Consider the following 15,181-nt stretch of genomic DNA (forward strand, 5'->3'; position numbering starts at 1 on the left):
CCAGTGAGCACTCAGGGCTGATTTCCTTAAGAATGGATAGGTTTGATCTTCTTGCAGTCCATGGGACTCTCAAGAGTCCCCTCCATTCAAAAGCATCAATTCTTTGGCGATCAGCCTTCTTTATGGTCCAGCTCTCACTTCCATACATCACTACTGGGAAAACCATCCCTTCATCCCACTGCCCAGGAGAGGCTTCGCGCAGCTATCCCATAAGCCAAGACAGCAAGAGGGATCGCTGCGCGCTATCCTGCTTGCTGTCCTGGCTTATGGGATAGCCACGCGAAGCCTCTTCCGGGCAGGGGAAGCCTTCATCCTGGCTTAGCCTGCCCGGAAGAGGCTTCATGTGGTATCCCAGAAGCCAGAACAGCAAGAGGCTATCCCAGAAGCCAGATCCCTCTTGCTGTTCTGGCTTCTGGGATTCAGAATATTTTTTTCCCTTGTTTACCTCCTCCAAAAACTAGGTGCGTCTTATGGTCTGGTGCATCTTATAGAGCGAAAAATACGGTACTTCCCTTGGTTCAAAACATAGCGAGTTCATTCTGCTAAGTCCTTCCCTGATGGCCCAGCTGTATAGAGGCAGCAGCTCACAGGACTGGCATCCAAGGATCAGTGTCAAGGGACAACTCCTACCCCTCTAATAGGATAGTTTTGCTCCTGGCATTTCTAGCCCTTTAGAGGCTTGCAGTGCCAAGGGCTGGGCACTGTGAAATTCCGTCATGTTGCACATAAGCGGAGAATTAGGTGATGGGGCAAAAAATGGGAATCCCAAGTAACTCCTCTTCATATTCTCCCCACCCGGCACTTAAAAGTTCAGAGGAATTTCAGACACCAACTGAGTTTCCATTGGGCTTTCCAGGGGTCTGAGAACGCCTCTTGTGTGTCCCTTTTGCCTACTAGATGATTACAAACCATGCAAAATTTGCCAACTTATTATTTATTACATTTGTCAGTTGCTTTTTCTTGCCCAAGGCAACTCAAAGTGACTTGCAACCAAAGAAACAAAACCAAAACCACATCGATACATTAAAACCAAGGGAAAAAAATATACAGTGGAACCTTGGTTCTCGAACGGCTCCGTTGACGAACACTTTGGAAGCTGAACGCCGAAAACCCGGAAATAATTGCTTTGGTTTTCGAACGATTTTTGGAAGCTGAACGTGCTACGCAGCTTCCGTTTTGAGTTTACCTATCGAATTGAGGCTTCCTCTTTCAGTTTTCGAATATTTTGGAAGTCAAACGGCCTTCCGGAACAGATTACGTTTGAAAACTGAGGCACATTTTGCTTAATTTGTATATTCCCAGGTTACAGAATCCAGACATTTCTGGTGCGGAACTTTGACTTTTTTAAAAAAGCACTGAGTACATATTGCCTTGGCAATAGCTAAGTGAGGGAGAAAGGATCTATTGGTTTCTATGCAAACATAGCACAGCCAATCTACTCAGCTTCTTTCACAGGGATATGGCCACATTTAAACGTTAACAACAGTGTTAGAAACTGGGATAGAAAAGCTAGGAGCCAAATGGCTCCTGGGACCTGGGTTGTGGGTGCCAAAACAGAATATCTAGTCACCATTTGGAGGGGGGGGTAATCAGCAACACATTTTATTTATTATTTTGATAAGCATGAACTAATACATAATTCACATAAGTGACACATTGTGAATATCACTTTTTTAACATAAACGGTTAATACCTGTTTAATTTGGTGTTTACAATAAAAATATTGGTACCATACTTCAGTTTTCAAAACACTCTACCCTTTATTGTTAAACTCCTTAACATATTGCTTATCCTTAGAATGTACTTTGAGGCTTCCAAGCACATTCATTTCAGTAATCCTTGAGTGTCAGCCAGGCACAAAAAATGGCACCCAGACTTTTTGAGGTGCATGCAAATGGAGAATCTTTAGGCGCAAAATGCGCCTGCTAATTTCAAACCCTGGTTAACAACACTTGTACTATTATTATGGCACTAGAATGAGGTGAACCCTCTGCCCTTAAACATCTACAACCAGCAATTAAGGATCTTACTTCCTCCGCCATGAACTAATAGGATGCCCTTAGGCAATCTACTTTCTCAGCCTCAGTTGCTGTATCTGCAAATTGGGTATAACACAGTTGATCTAACTTACAGGTTTGTTAAAATATTTTTTTAAAAAAAATCTAGTTGACGTTAAGCCATTTGAACACCTTAAAGAACTATATACCATATTTTTCGCTCTATAAGAAGCACCAGACCACAAGACGCACTTAGTTTTTGGAGGAGGAAAACAAGAAAAAAAATATTCTGAATCTCAGAAGCCAGAACAGCAAGAGGGATCGCTGCGCAGTGAAAGCAGCAACCCCTCTTGCTGTTCTGGCTTCTGGGATAGCTGCGCAGTCTGCATTCGCTCCATAAGACGCACACACATTTCCCCTTACTTTTTAGGAGGGAAAAAGTGAGTCTTATAGAGCAAAAAAATACGGTAAATGCTTGCCTTTATAGACAGAAGCCCACTGAGACACAGGCTTCCTTGAACTTTATGGAAACAGATAACCTTACCATGGCAGCGATGGTACAAGCAGTTCCTCTCCTTTCTTCCCTTCTCTCCCTTTCCCTCTGCTACAGCTACAGCTTACAATGCAACAGACTAACTGATTTTTCAAGTGTTTTTACCTCAAAATAATGTGTTTTAAAACACAAAAACAAACAACAAAAAAACCATCAAATGTATTATATGATTATGATCTTCTCTTAGGCCTCTGGTTGGCCACTGTGGAAAACAGGATGCTGGGCTGGAGAGGATATCCTTTGGAGATATCCAGTAAAGGGACATTTTTCCACATGTGGTGGGACTGTAAAATCATAAAGAAATACTGGGAAATGATTTATAATGAAAAGAAGATGTTTAAAATAAACTTTGTTTAAAAAAACCAGAAGCTTTCCTATTAGGTATTATAGGAGTGGATCTACCAAAATCACAAAAGAATTTATTTATGTATCCAACTACAGCTGCACGGACATTATTAGCACAACGCTAGAAAGAAGGAGGAGTCCCAGCTAAAGAAGATTGGCAAGTTAAATAAATGGAATATGCTGAAATGGCAGAACTGACAATGAAACTAAGAGGAAGAGATGACAATGAATTTAAGGAAGAGTGGAAGGTGTTTGTTGCATTTATACAGAAGCATTGCGCACAGTTAATACATTAGCAGGGGTTTTTAATTACTTGTAATTTTGTTATGAATGGATAATAAGTAATTTAAATAAGGTTTCAAACTGAACAATGGACATGCAGTATATTGATAAATTATGGAACCAAGGAAGGGACTAGAGGGAAGTCAATTTGTTTTGTTTTGCTTTGTTTTTGTACAGTCATACCTTGGGTTGATGTAGCTTCAGGATAAGTATTTTCGGGTTATGCGCTGCGGTGACTCGGAAGTAATGGAGCACGTTACTTCCAGGTTTCACCACTAGCACACGCGCAGATGGTCAAAATGATGTCACGTGCAGACGCAGAAGCGGTAAATCGCGACCCACGCAGACGCAGATAGCGTTCGCTTCTGGATGCGAACGGGGCTCCAGAATGGATTCCGTTCGCATCCAGAAGTACCACTGTATTGTTCTTGTTTTTTGTTAAATCAATAAATTGTTATATAAAAAAGGAGAGATATCCAGTAAATATTTCAGGTGACTCACGTTTCCCTCTTTTGGGGCCCATGGGCTCATTTGCAAACTGCAGAAACTGTTATGGGCACCACACCAAACACCTCGTACCCAACCTATTCCATTAGCCCCTGAAAGGCCTAATTTCATCAGAGGAAAGGGAAAGGCAACCTATGGACAATGTGGAAGGCCTCTGCAGGCACCCACAGAGTGGCATATTGGTGACATCCGGGCCAGAATAACCAGGGAAGCATGAAAGAAGACAGACGTTGGTTCTTGCATGACACACGGCCTCAGCTTTGTTTGTTCTACAGCGGAAGACTCTTGCCCTTGCTGTAGAAGAGGTGGGGAATGAATGGGGCCACCCTGTCCTACTAGCGGCTAGAGCAGGGGTAGGCAACCTACGGCCCGGGGGCCGGATCCGGCCCAATCACCTTCTAAATCCGGCCTGCAGACAGTCGGGGAATCAGCGTGTTTTTACATGAGTAGACTATGTCCTTTTATTTAAAATGTGGGGCCTGCCTGGTGTTTTTACATGAGCATAATGTGTGCTTTAATTTAAAATGCATCTCTGGGTTATTTGTGGGGCATAGGAATTTGTTCATTCCTCCCCCCCAAAAAAAATAGTCTGCCCCCCCACAAGTTCTGAGGGACAGTGGACCAGCCCCCTGCTGACAAAGTTTGCTGATCCCTGGGCTAGAGCATGGGTAGGCAACCTTAGGCCCGGGGGCCGGATCTGGCCCAATCGCCTTCTAAATCCGGCCCGCAGACTGTCCGGGAATTAGTGTGTTTTTACATGAGTAGACTGTGTCCTTTTATTTGAAATGCATCTCTGGGTTATTTGTGGGGCATAGGAATTAATTCTTCCCCCCCCCCCTTCAAAATATAGTCCGGCCCCCCACAAGGTCTGAGAGACAGTGGACCAGCCCCCTGCTGAAAAAGTTTGCTGACCCCTGCGCTAGAGCTATGGTTTCCTAGCCCAGTGGCTTCCACTTCCCATCAGTCTCAATTCTCAAATGCTTCCCTCCTGACACCTCCTCCCTCCTCTACTTCCAAGCTACTTCCAGTTGGGAACCTGGCCAGAAAACGATTTAAAGAGACGGGAGCAAGAGTTCTCTGGCTGAGCAGGGATTTGAACTTGCGTTTCCCGCTTCTGAGCCCAGCCCCTTGATCAAGGTGCCTTCCCAAGTTTCCCCTCAACTCCCTTATGTATTCATCAACACCATCCAGCAGGTAATTAAGGGGTTGTATAAACCCCAAATCTGGTATTGGGGGATAGAATTGAGTTCCCTGGGAGAATCAGTTTTAATTAAACTGCAACCAAGTAATTTTCTAGCCCTGAGGTTTTGGAGCAATGATTAGGGAACAAATGGGCTGTGCCTGGGGGAATGGCATAAGCCAGAAAAGTTGCTGGATTAGGTTTCTAGGGGTTGAGTTTTGAACCCCCAAAGCTTCTTGCCTTTCTCCGTACTTAGCTGAATCGGAAACCAACATTTGCATTAAACCACGCAGAGCAAGCTAAAAGTAAGATAGGATGGCTGGGTGCACTAGGGCAATGACTCCAGCATGACATTTCATTAAACTCTGACCATAGGTTTATTACCTGCCCGCAGACTGTCTGGCCAGAGTGGTGCACGCTCTAGTTATCTCCTGCTTGGACTACTGCAATGTTCTCTACATGGGGCTACCTTTGAAGGTGACCCAGAAACTACAATTAATCCAGAATGCAACAGCTAGACTGGTGACTGGGAGCGGCCGCCAAAACCATATAACACCGGTCCTGAAAGACCTACATTGGCTCCCAGTACGTTTCCGAGCACAATTCAAAGTGTTGGTGCTGACCTTTAAAGCCCTAAATGGCCTCGGTCCACTATACCTGAAGGAGCCTCTCCACCCCCGTCGTTCAGCCCGGACACTGAAATCCAGCGCCGAGGGCCTTCTGGTGGTTCCCTCACTGCAAGAAGTGAAGTTACAGGGAACCAGACAGAGGGCCTTCTCGGTAGTGGCACCTGCCCTGTAGAATGCCCTCCCATCAGATGTCAAGGAAATAAATAACTATCTGACTTTTAGAAGACATCTGAAGGCAGCCCTGTTTAGGGAAACTTCTAATGTTTGATGTTTTATTGTGTTTTAAATATTCTGTTGAGAGCCGCCTTGAATAGCTGGGGAGGACCATCCAGATAGGTGGGGTATAAGTAATACATTTATTATTATTATTATTATTACTGATTACACCAGGCCTTAATAGAGCAACTGTGCCCCATGGGCCAGGCATCTGAAAATCCAACATCTAAGGGAGAAACTAGATGTTATCACAACCCTGTGATTCCTTACAAAAGCACAGATTTCAGGGGTAATTAACCCTTCTCCACTCACCAGTTCTCCCCCATGACCCGTGAGCAGAAATATGCCTGACTGGGGAAAGAAGGGGAGGGGCGGTTTGGGAAAACCAGTGGGTGTGTGGAAGCAGGAAGCCCTGCCCTTCCACCCACCAGATCTCCTCTGAAGATGACCCCTCCTCTGTATTATCATTAACCAGGAAAGCTGTATGGGCTCCTTCTCATGCGTAGTTCTGCCCTGAAGGCAGCCTCCTCACCTTGACTCAAAGCAAGGTCACCTCTGATCACAAACCAGGTGCCTTGGGTTCTTCCATGTGCACATCTTTGCAATGTGTTGCTAAAAGTCGTCCAGGGAGGAACAGGGCCAAAAGTCAGGAATAACAGCTGAAGAGCTTCCAATGCAAAGATGTGCGTGTGTGTGTGTGTGCGCGCGCGCCAGCCAGTCAGGATGTTTTAATCATAGCAAAAATAAAAAAAATCCTTCTAGTGGCACCTTAAAGACCAACTAAGTTAGTTCTTGGTATGAGCTTTCGTGTGCATGCACACTTCTTCAGATACACTGAAACAGAAGTTGCCAGATCCTTCTATATAGTGAGAAGGTGGGGAGGGGTATTACTCAGAAGGGTGGTGGGAATGGGAGATTGGCAGATAGCTGAGATGAGCCTGTTGACGACTCTTAACGACTGCAATAGGTCTTACAGGAAAAGGCAAGGGGTGTGGCAGACCAACACGGCTACCTATCTGTAACATTAATCATAGCAGTTCCCCATCAGAAATCATGCAATGGCATCTGGAATTAAAGAGCCAGACAAGAAATGCCACTGCTACAAATCCTCCACTCCTCAAATCCTCCACATGGCTTCCAGGTATCCAGCATGGTCCCTGAGTGGCTGGAGGAAACACAGCCAGATGGGTGGGGTATAATAATATATTATTATTATTATTATTATTATTATTATTATTATTATTATTACTCCTTAGCTGGGATCTCAACAGCAGCCTCTGGCCCAACAACTCAAAGCACTGGTCGAAAGGGTAAAGAAAGAACTATGCTGCTGTTAGTGTCTTAAACTTGATTCTCAGTGGAAAAGAGATTAAGGTATCCTGTACTAGCTGGGCTGAATATATGGAGGCTTAATGTCCCTTGCGGGTGGCGCTGTGGGTTAAACCACAGAGCCTAGGGCTTGCCGATCAGAAGGTCAGCGGTTCGAATCCCCGCGACGGGGTGAGCTCCCGTTGCTCGGTCCCTGATCCTGCCAACCTAGCAGTTCGAAAGCACGTCAAAGTGCAAGTAGATAAATAGGTACCACTCCAGTGGGAAGGTAAACGGTGTTTCCATGCGCTGCTCTGGTTCGCCAGAAGCGGCTCAGTCATGCTGGCCCCATGACCTGGAAGCTGTATGCCGGCTCCCTCGGCCAATAAAGCGAGATGAGCGCCGCAACCCCAGAGTCGGTCACAACTGGACCTAACGGTCAGGGGTCCCTTTACCTTTAATGTCCCTTGCAGTGATTGCCAAGGATCAAAGCAAAGTGCTCCATGAATTACAATAATATTTGAGCAGAGTGTTGGGCTGCACATTTTCCGATTTAGATAGACCCTTCCAGCTTGCAGAATTGGCATCAGTCAGACTCTTAATATCACGGTTGTAGGTGAGATCCCCATGTTGGGCAAAAGATTCCTTCACTGGAGGGGGTTGGACTAAATGACCCTCAGGGTGCCTGCTAGCTCTATGATTCTATGAAACGCTGGAGAAATGAGCACTGGCTGCCTGGTGATCTTAATACTGTACCAAGCTCCAGGCTGCATTACCAGATGTGCAAATAACCAGAAGGTGAAATGAGCGACACGCCATAAGACGCCAACACAAACAAAAAAAGTAAGCAATTGCAAATCACTAATTAGGGGGATTAAGAGAAACCTTTGCCTGGATTCATCTCGAGAAAGTTAATTGGCAAATTCCCACTTTCCTGGTTACCTGGCCAGTAAAGTCCCAGCCCCTCCGCGCCCCACTCACCCACGAGCAGGCACACGACATCCACAGCCACCAAGGTCTTCCTCAGCGCAGCCCTGGGAGCAGCGAAGTCCCCAGCTCGGGATCTGGGCCTCCGCACCGTCACCTGCACGTCGCCCGGGTGGCGAGGCCAAGCCAGAGGCTCCGCGCTGAGCGGCTGCCGGGACAGGGCGTGGAGGAGCGCGTCGGGATCTTTTTGCATGATCTTTGCAGAGCAACCTGCCGCTGCGGGATCGGGCGGGATCCAGCTCGTTAGTCCATGCGGTTCAAACCCACTCCGGAGCCTCGGGTCCCTGGGGGAGGAGAGCAGAGCCGCGCTGGGGTTCAGTCACCGGGGAGGAAGACGCCAAGTCTTCTAGTCCCTGGTGAGAGCGGCTGGAGAGGGCAGAAAGCAGGACCTGGAGCGCCAGGGTGGGGCAGGGGCTCCCGTCGGCTCCTGGAAGTCCTCTGCAATCCGGATCTTCTCAGGGATCGAAGGGGGGGGGAGGGGCGGGCCGCCTGGCAAGGAGCGCAAACAAACAAACAAACAAACAAAGTTTCCTCGCCTCGGCATCAGCCCGGGAACAAAGAGCAGCTCCGGTGGCGCTCAGGGCGCACGAGAGCGCACGAGAGCGCAGCAGCCTCGGGCCGGGGCCACTTGGGAAGGACCCCTGGCGCCTCTCCCCACGAGGCGGGGCCAAGGAGCGGGGCCAAAGTCCGGCAGGACGGGGCGGACAGGCGGCGGAGGGAGAGCCAACCCCGCGCTCGCCGGCCCCGGAGGCGCTGGGCGAAGCTTTCCTCCGGGTCCCCCCGCCCCCGAAATGCTCGGGCAACCCGATGGGGCGGAGCGAGAGCGTCCCGTCGAGGGGCGGAGCGTGTTCGGGGGCGGTGGCTGCAGCGGCAGCAGCTGCCTCGGGGCAGAGACTCGCCTGGGCGTCGCTCCTCCAGGCCCGGAGCCAGAAGCGAAGTGGGTCTCGCCCACCGCCCTTTTCCAGGCTGGCCTAGTCCGGCCAGCCCCGCTCTGGTCGCTCCTCCCGGCGCAGCCCCGCTCCGTCCAGGGAAAAGGAAGCCGGATGGGATCCAAGCCGCATCGACTTGGAAGCGAGCTCCCCGGGTTCAATCGGAGCTGCTCCCGACGAAAGCCAGCCGAGCCGTTGGCTCTCAGTTGTGCTGCCACGTCCGAGGCCGGAGGGAGAAGGCTCTGCGTAAAAGCCAGGGGGAATCCCAGCCATTTCTCGCTGCCTTGGGAAAACTGTGTTGGTAGGGTAGAAGGGGGAAGCTGCAACTGGGGAAGTTCTCCCCCCCGCCCCGCCCCCCCCAGGACAAAAGTGCTGTCCTAGTCTGGGCCTCCGCACAGTCCACGCTGTGGACCGTGAGGTGTAGCGTGCTAAACTTCATCAGTGGGTCCCAAAGCGGGTTACAAGTTAAAATTCAGTATTAAGAACATAGAATCATAAAGTTGGAAGATACCACAAGGGCCATCGAGTCCAACCCCCTGCCAAGCAGGAAACACCATCAGAGCACTCCTGACATATGGTTGTCAAGCCTCTGCTTAAAGACCTCCAAAGTAGGAGACTCCACCACACTCCTTGGCAACAAATTCCACTGTCGAACAGCTCTTACTGTCAGGAAGTTCTTCCTAATGTTTAGGTGGAATCTTCTTTCTTGTAGTTTGGATCCATTGCTCTGTGTCCGCTTCTCTGGAGCAGCGGAAAACAACCTTTCTCCCTCCTCTATGTGACATCCTTTTATATATTTGAACATGGCTATCATATCACCCCTTAACCTCCTCTTCTCCAGGCTAAACATGCCCAGCTCCCTTAGCCGTTCCTCATAAGGCATCGTTTCCAGGCCTTTGACCATTTTGGTTGCCCTCCTCTGGACACGTTCCAGTTTGTCAGTGTCCTTCTTGAACTGTGGTGCCCAGAACTGGACACAGTACTCCAGGTGAGGTCTGACCAGAGCAGAATACAGTGGCACTATTACTTCCCTTGATCTAGATGCTATACTCCTATTGATGCAGCCCAGAATTGCATTTTTTAGCTGCCGCGTCACACTGTTGGCTCATGTCAAGTTTGTGGTCAACCAAGACTCCTAGATCCTTTTCACATGTACTGCTCTCAAGCCAGGTGTCACCCATCTTGTATTTGTGCCTCTCATTTTTTTTGCCCAAGTGCAATACTTTACATTTCTCCCTGTTAAAATTCATCTTGTTTGTTTTGGCCCAGTTCTCTAATCTGTCAAGGTCGTTTTGAAGTGTGATCCTGTCCTCTGGGGTGTTAGCCACCCCTCCCAGTTTGGTGTCATCTACAAATTTGATCAGGATGCCCTTGAGTCCATCATCCAAGTCGTTGATAAAGATGTTGAATAAGACCGGGCCCAAGACAGAACCCTGTGGCACCCCACTAGTCACTCTTCTCCAGGATGAAGAGGAACCATTGATGAGCACCCTTTGGGTTCGGTCAGTCAGCCAGTTACAAATCCACTGAGTGGTAGCATAGTCAAGACCGCATTTTACCAGCTTCTTTACAAGAATATCATGGGGCACCTTGTCAAATGCCTTGCTGAAATCAAGGTAGGCTACATCCACTGCGTTCCCTTCATCTACCAGGCTTGTAATTCTGTCAAAAAACGAGATCAGGTTAGTCTGACATGACTTATTTTTCAGAAATCCATGCTGACTATTGGTGATCACAGCATTCCTTTCTAGGTGCTCACAGACTGTTTGCTTAATGATCTGCTCCAGAATCTTCCCTGAAACAAATTGCAGTCGCGGAATTTTTTTTGAGGTGTGTGTGTGTCCTGAGAGCACATGTCCCAGGTATCAAAGACCGGGGGAAAGAGGCGAGAATTCTGGACTTTTTGACGCTGGTGCATATTTCTGTTGCCATGGGTGTTAGAAAAAGGCACTAGTTTTTAAAAGCACCCAATTTAAGCGACAGCTGTAACGAAAGAATAAAGAATGCACTCTTTGGATTTAGAAGGGGGTCCCGGAGCTTTCCCACATGTGACATGTTTGAAGTCAGTTGGCGTTAACCTGTGACCCCAATTTGATGTGTCAATTGCTTGATTGGGGGGGTGGGTGGCACAAAACGGGTTTGTGGCACAAAATTAGCACCAAACTTTGGCATCAATTGGGTGGGGTCCCGAATTTCAGGGTCACACATTAATGAAGCTACATCAGCTGAATTCCACCTTGAGAAAGGTGAATGTTTTTTACCCAAAATGGCCAAATCCAGAGGCTGGTAGTAAGACCAAATGATGTCGGACAAAATGATGGCAGTTCCTCACCAGTATGATGATAGAGGATACGCATTGCACTAAAGCAGCACCCCTTTTCCTTCCCCCGTTTTCTTCATTCTGGCGGCTTAATTTTGTGTGTATGTGTTGTTGCTGTTTAACAAGAGGGTAGAAATCCTTGCTAATCTACCGCAAGCCGCACTGAGTTCTGGAAGTAATTCCAAGCTACCTTCTGCCTATCCCTGTTCTAGAGCAGGTTGCATCCTGTGTAAGGATCTGATTCCCAGTTTGGGGTGCTTGTTGATCCAGTCCTGTCGTTACAGAACCAAGTGGCCTTTGTAGATCAGTTCACGTTTTATCACCTTAGGCTTATACTGTATACCAGGGGTCAGCAAACTTTTTCCACTGTCCCTCAGACCTTGTGGGGGCCGGACTATATTTTGTTTTGGGGTGTGTGAACGAATTCCTATGCCCCACAAGTAACCCAGAGATGCATTTTAAATAAAAGCACACATTCTACTCATGTAAAAACACGCTGATTCCCGGAACGTCCGCGGGCCGGATTTAGAAGGCGATTGGGCTGGATCTGGCCCCCGGGCCTTAGTTTGTCTACCCATGCTGTATACCATTGATTGAGTTTGCTTATATGTCACTTTCCCAAACTGGCTCACAGCAAACTTTCAAAAAATGCAAATATATGAAATACAGAGCACATCAGTAAATTATATATATATAAAAGGCCAAAAACCAACAATTTCTAAATAGGGAAGCTTTTTAATGTGTAATGTTCTATTATGGTTTTGTATATGTTGGAAGCAATCCAGAGTGGCTGGAGTAAGCCAGTCAGGTGGGCAGGGTTCAAATAATAAAATTATATTATAAATATTATAATTATTTTAAAGAAAACTAGTCTAGGATTATGTACGTAAGTGCAAATCAAAACACAAGTTAACTGACAATAAAGTTTCTAGTATTGGTCTTCCTACATTCCAAGTAGCCTGACTTGAATGCAGTTCAATTAAAAAAACAAAACACATTTTAATTGACTCTTTTTAAAAATTAGTTTATTTTATCAAAGTAATAATCATAAATAAACAAGAATAAAAATGTACACCCCACTGCTGAGACCATTCCATTGTAACTATCCAACCTCCCAAAATTTCAACCCCTCTTGCAATGGTTTGACCCCTTTCCGTTTTAACAGTACAAATTCTACAAACACCTTCCACATCTCCTCAAAATAATTTCTCCTGCATATTCCTCATCTTACCTTAATGGCACATGTTAATTTATCATTAATAGCTATATCCCACACCTCTTTTTACCATTGAATGTAGTTCAGAGGGGAAGGGTCCTCTCATTAGGCTAGATGATGTACAGCTGGCTCCCATTATTCTTACTCCAGAGTAGAATGTGGGTGGAGCTGTGGTTTAAACCACTGAGCCTCTTGGGCTTGCCGATCAGAAGGTCAGCGGTTCAAATCCCTGCGACGGGGTGAGCTCCTGTTGCTCTGTCCCAGCTCCTGCCCACCTAGCAGCTTGAAAGCACGGCAGTGCAAGTAGATAAATAGGTACCACTGCAGTGGGAAGGTAAACGTACCAGAGAGACGGCCTTCTCAGTGATGGCACCACTATAGAATAGCCTCCCTGCAGAGGCTTGCCTGGTCATTCCTGCACCAAGACTTCATAAAAACGGTCCCAGTTAGTAACATTTTACTTTTTACTATTTCATGTGGCTGTACATTTTTTATTTATTTACTTTGACCTTATTCTCTCTGCTGGAGTTTCTTTGCTGCAAGTTTTTATTTCAGGATACCGGGGTATCTTGGTTCTCGAACTATTTAGTTGTTGAACAAATCAGGTCCCAAACGCCGAAAACCCAGAAGTGAGTGTTCCGGTTTTCAATCGTTTTTCAGAAGCCGAATGTCTGACACAGCTTCCGCTTGTGTGCAGGAAGCTCCTGCAGCCAATTGGAAGCCACACCTTAGTTTTCAAACAGTTTTGGGAGTCGAACGGACTTCCAGAATGGATTAAGTTCGAGAACCAAAGTACCGCTGTATTGTTATTTTAATTGCATGTTAGCATTTTATGCATGTGAGCTGCATAGAAAAGTATAGTTTAACAACAAAAATGACAACACTTTTATATTACCTGGCAGGGTAATTGGAATTTGCTAATGATACTCAAATGCCTTTTGCTCTGTAGCATTCTGTTTCTTTAGAGATGGATCAGGGGAGAGAACAGGACTTCATGAGTAATGATTTTATGGTTGTTATCTCTACAACATGGGAGAATTCTGATCCACATGATTTACTTTAACGTGAACTTTCCAGGAGGAAGGTCTAATAGCTATTTGGCAGACCAGTGTTTCTGCATTGAGGAAGAAATCATGTATCCATATTGCTTCCCTGGTAGGTAGAATTACCAATGAATTTGAAAACTGATTTTGGGTATTTTTGTAGGCGTAGAATAATATGACTGAGATCGCCCAGATGGGCTCAGAAGGCTGACTCAGGACACTTAATTCACTTAATTCTATGGAATTCAAAATGTAATGCAACGAAATACAATATACAGTATTTCCCTAATGAGGCCTCCCGCCGCTGGTGCCCTTCCACCATTTGGCTTCCGTTCTTAGACCGAGGTAGAGTTCGCAAACCAGGACACTACTTCCGGTTTTGTGCAGCTTGTAAACCGAATGGTTCATAAACAAGGCTGTTCTTAAACTGAGGCACCACTGTATAAGAAATGAAAGAAGCAATAAAAAACCCACACAGCATTTAGCATGCATTACAATTGCAACAGGTGGGGAAATCATTAAGCGAGCCACCAAGACACTCAGTTTTCAGGTGGTCCATAGAATCATAGAATCAATTGTAGAGTTGGGACCCTTGGGTTAAATAACTAACAATTTGCGGCCCAAAATCTGCAGCCTGGTGCAGCTGTCTCATTCTGCCCTGTTGGGGTGATGTTGAGTCAGGCTGAGGAAAGGACTGGGATTCTACATCCAGCCATCCACTCTCCTTCCTGCACAGAGAATCAAACAGGATGCAAAACAGTGCCAGCTTGTGGACAGAGAAGAAACTCGTGCATTTTGCAGGAATGTCAAAGGAATGTTTTGGCAGTATGTGCAACGAGGAAGAAATTGAAGCAGAATATTTTTATTTTGTAAAATGCGCCGTTGTAATATGTTGCCCTATCCTCCTGCTTGTTGTTGTTGTTGTTTAGTCGTGTCCGACTCTTCGTGACCCCATGGACCAGAGCACGCCAGGCTCTCCTGTCTTCCACTGCCTCCCGCAGTTTGGTCAAACTCATGCTAGTAGCTTCGAGAACACTGTCCAACCATCTCATCCTCTGTCGTCCCCTTCTCCTTGTGCCCTCCATCTTTCCCAACATCAGGGTCTTTTCCAGGGAGTCTTCTCTTCTCATGAGGTGGCCAAAGTATTGGAGCCTCAGCTTCAGGATCTGTCCTTCCAGTGAGCACTCAGGGCTGATTTCCTTCAGAATGGATAGGTTTGATCTTCTTGCAGTCCATGGGACTCTCAAGAGTCTCCTCCAGCACCATAATTCAAAAGCATCAATTCTTCGGCGATCAGCCTTCTTTATGGTCCAGCTCTCACTTTCATACATCACTACTGGGAAAACCATAACTTTTACTATACGGACCTTTGTTGGAAGGTGATGTCTCTACTTTTTAAGATGCTGTCTAGGTTTGCCATCGCCTTTCTCCCAAGGAGCAGGCGTCTTTTAATTTCACGACTGCTGTCACCATCTGCAGTGATCATGGAGCCCAAGAAAGTAAATTTTTTCACTGCCTCCATTTCTTCCCCTTCTATTTGCCAGGAGGTGATGGGCCCAGTGGCCATGATCTTCGTTTTTTTGATGTTGAGCTTCAAACCATATTTTGCGCTCTCCTCCTGCTGCACGCAACCAAAAACAGTGCTTGTAGGGTTTGTGGGCAAATCCCT

The 15,181-nt window shown here is 46.7% G+C and overlaps 1 protein-coding gene across 1 annotated transcript in view; it reads right to left on the reverse strand.

The window, feature by feature from the left end:
• The window catches only part of LOC309522284 (phospholipid phosphatase 3-like), a 38,683-nt gene extending 29,909 nt beyond the window's left edge, over positions 1–8,774 (reverse strand). The window contains exon 1 of the mRNA XM_082205532.1: positions 7,999–8,774. Within this exon, the coding sequence (XP_082061658.1) occupies positions 7,999–8,197 (199 nt within the window). The 5' untranslated portion in view covers positions 8,198–8,774. The remainder of the gene's footprint in view (positions 1–7,998) is intronic.
• Between the last annotated feature and the right edge of the window lie 6,407 nt (positions 8,775–15,181).

This window comes from Podarcis vaucheri (assembly GCF_965113315.1).
Source record: "Podarcis vaucheri genome assembly, chromosome: 17".
NCBI lineage: Eukaryota > Metazoa > Chordata > Lepidosauria > Squamata > Lacertidae > Podarcis > Podarcis vaucheri.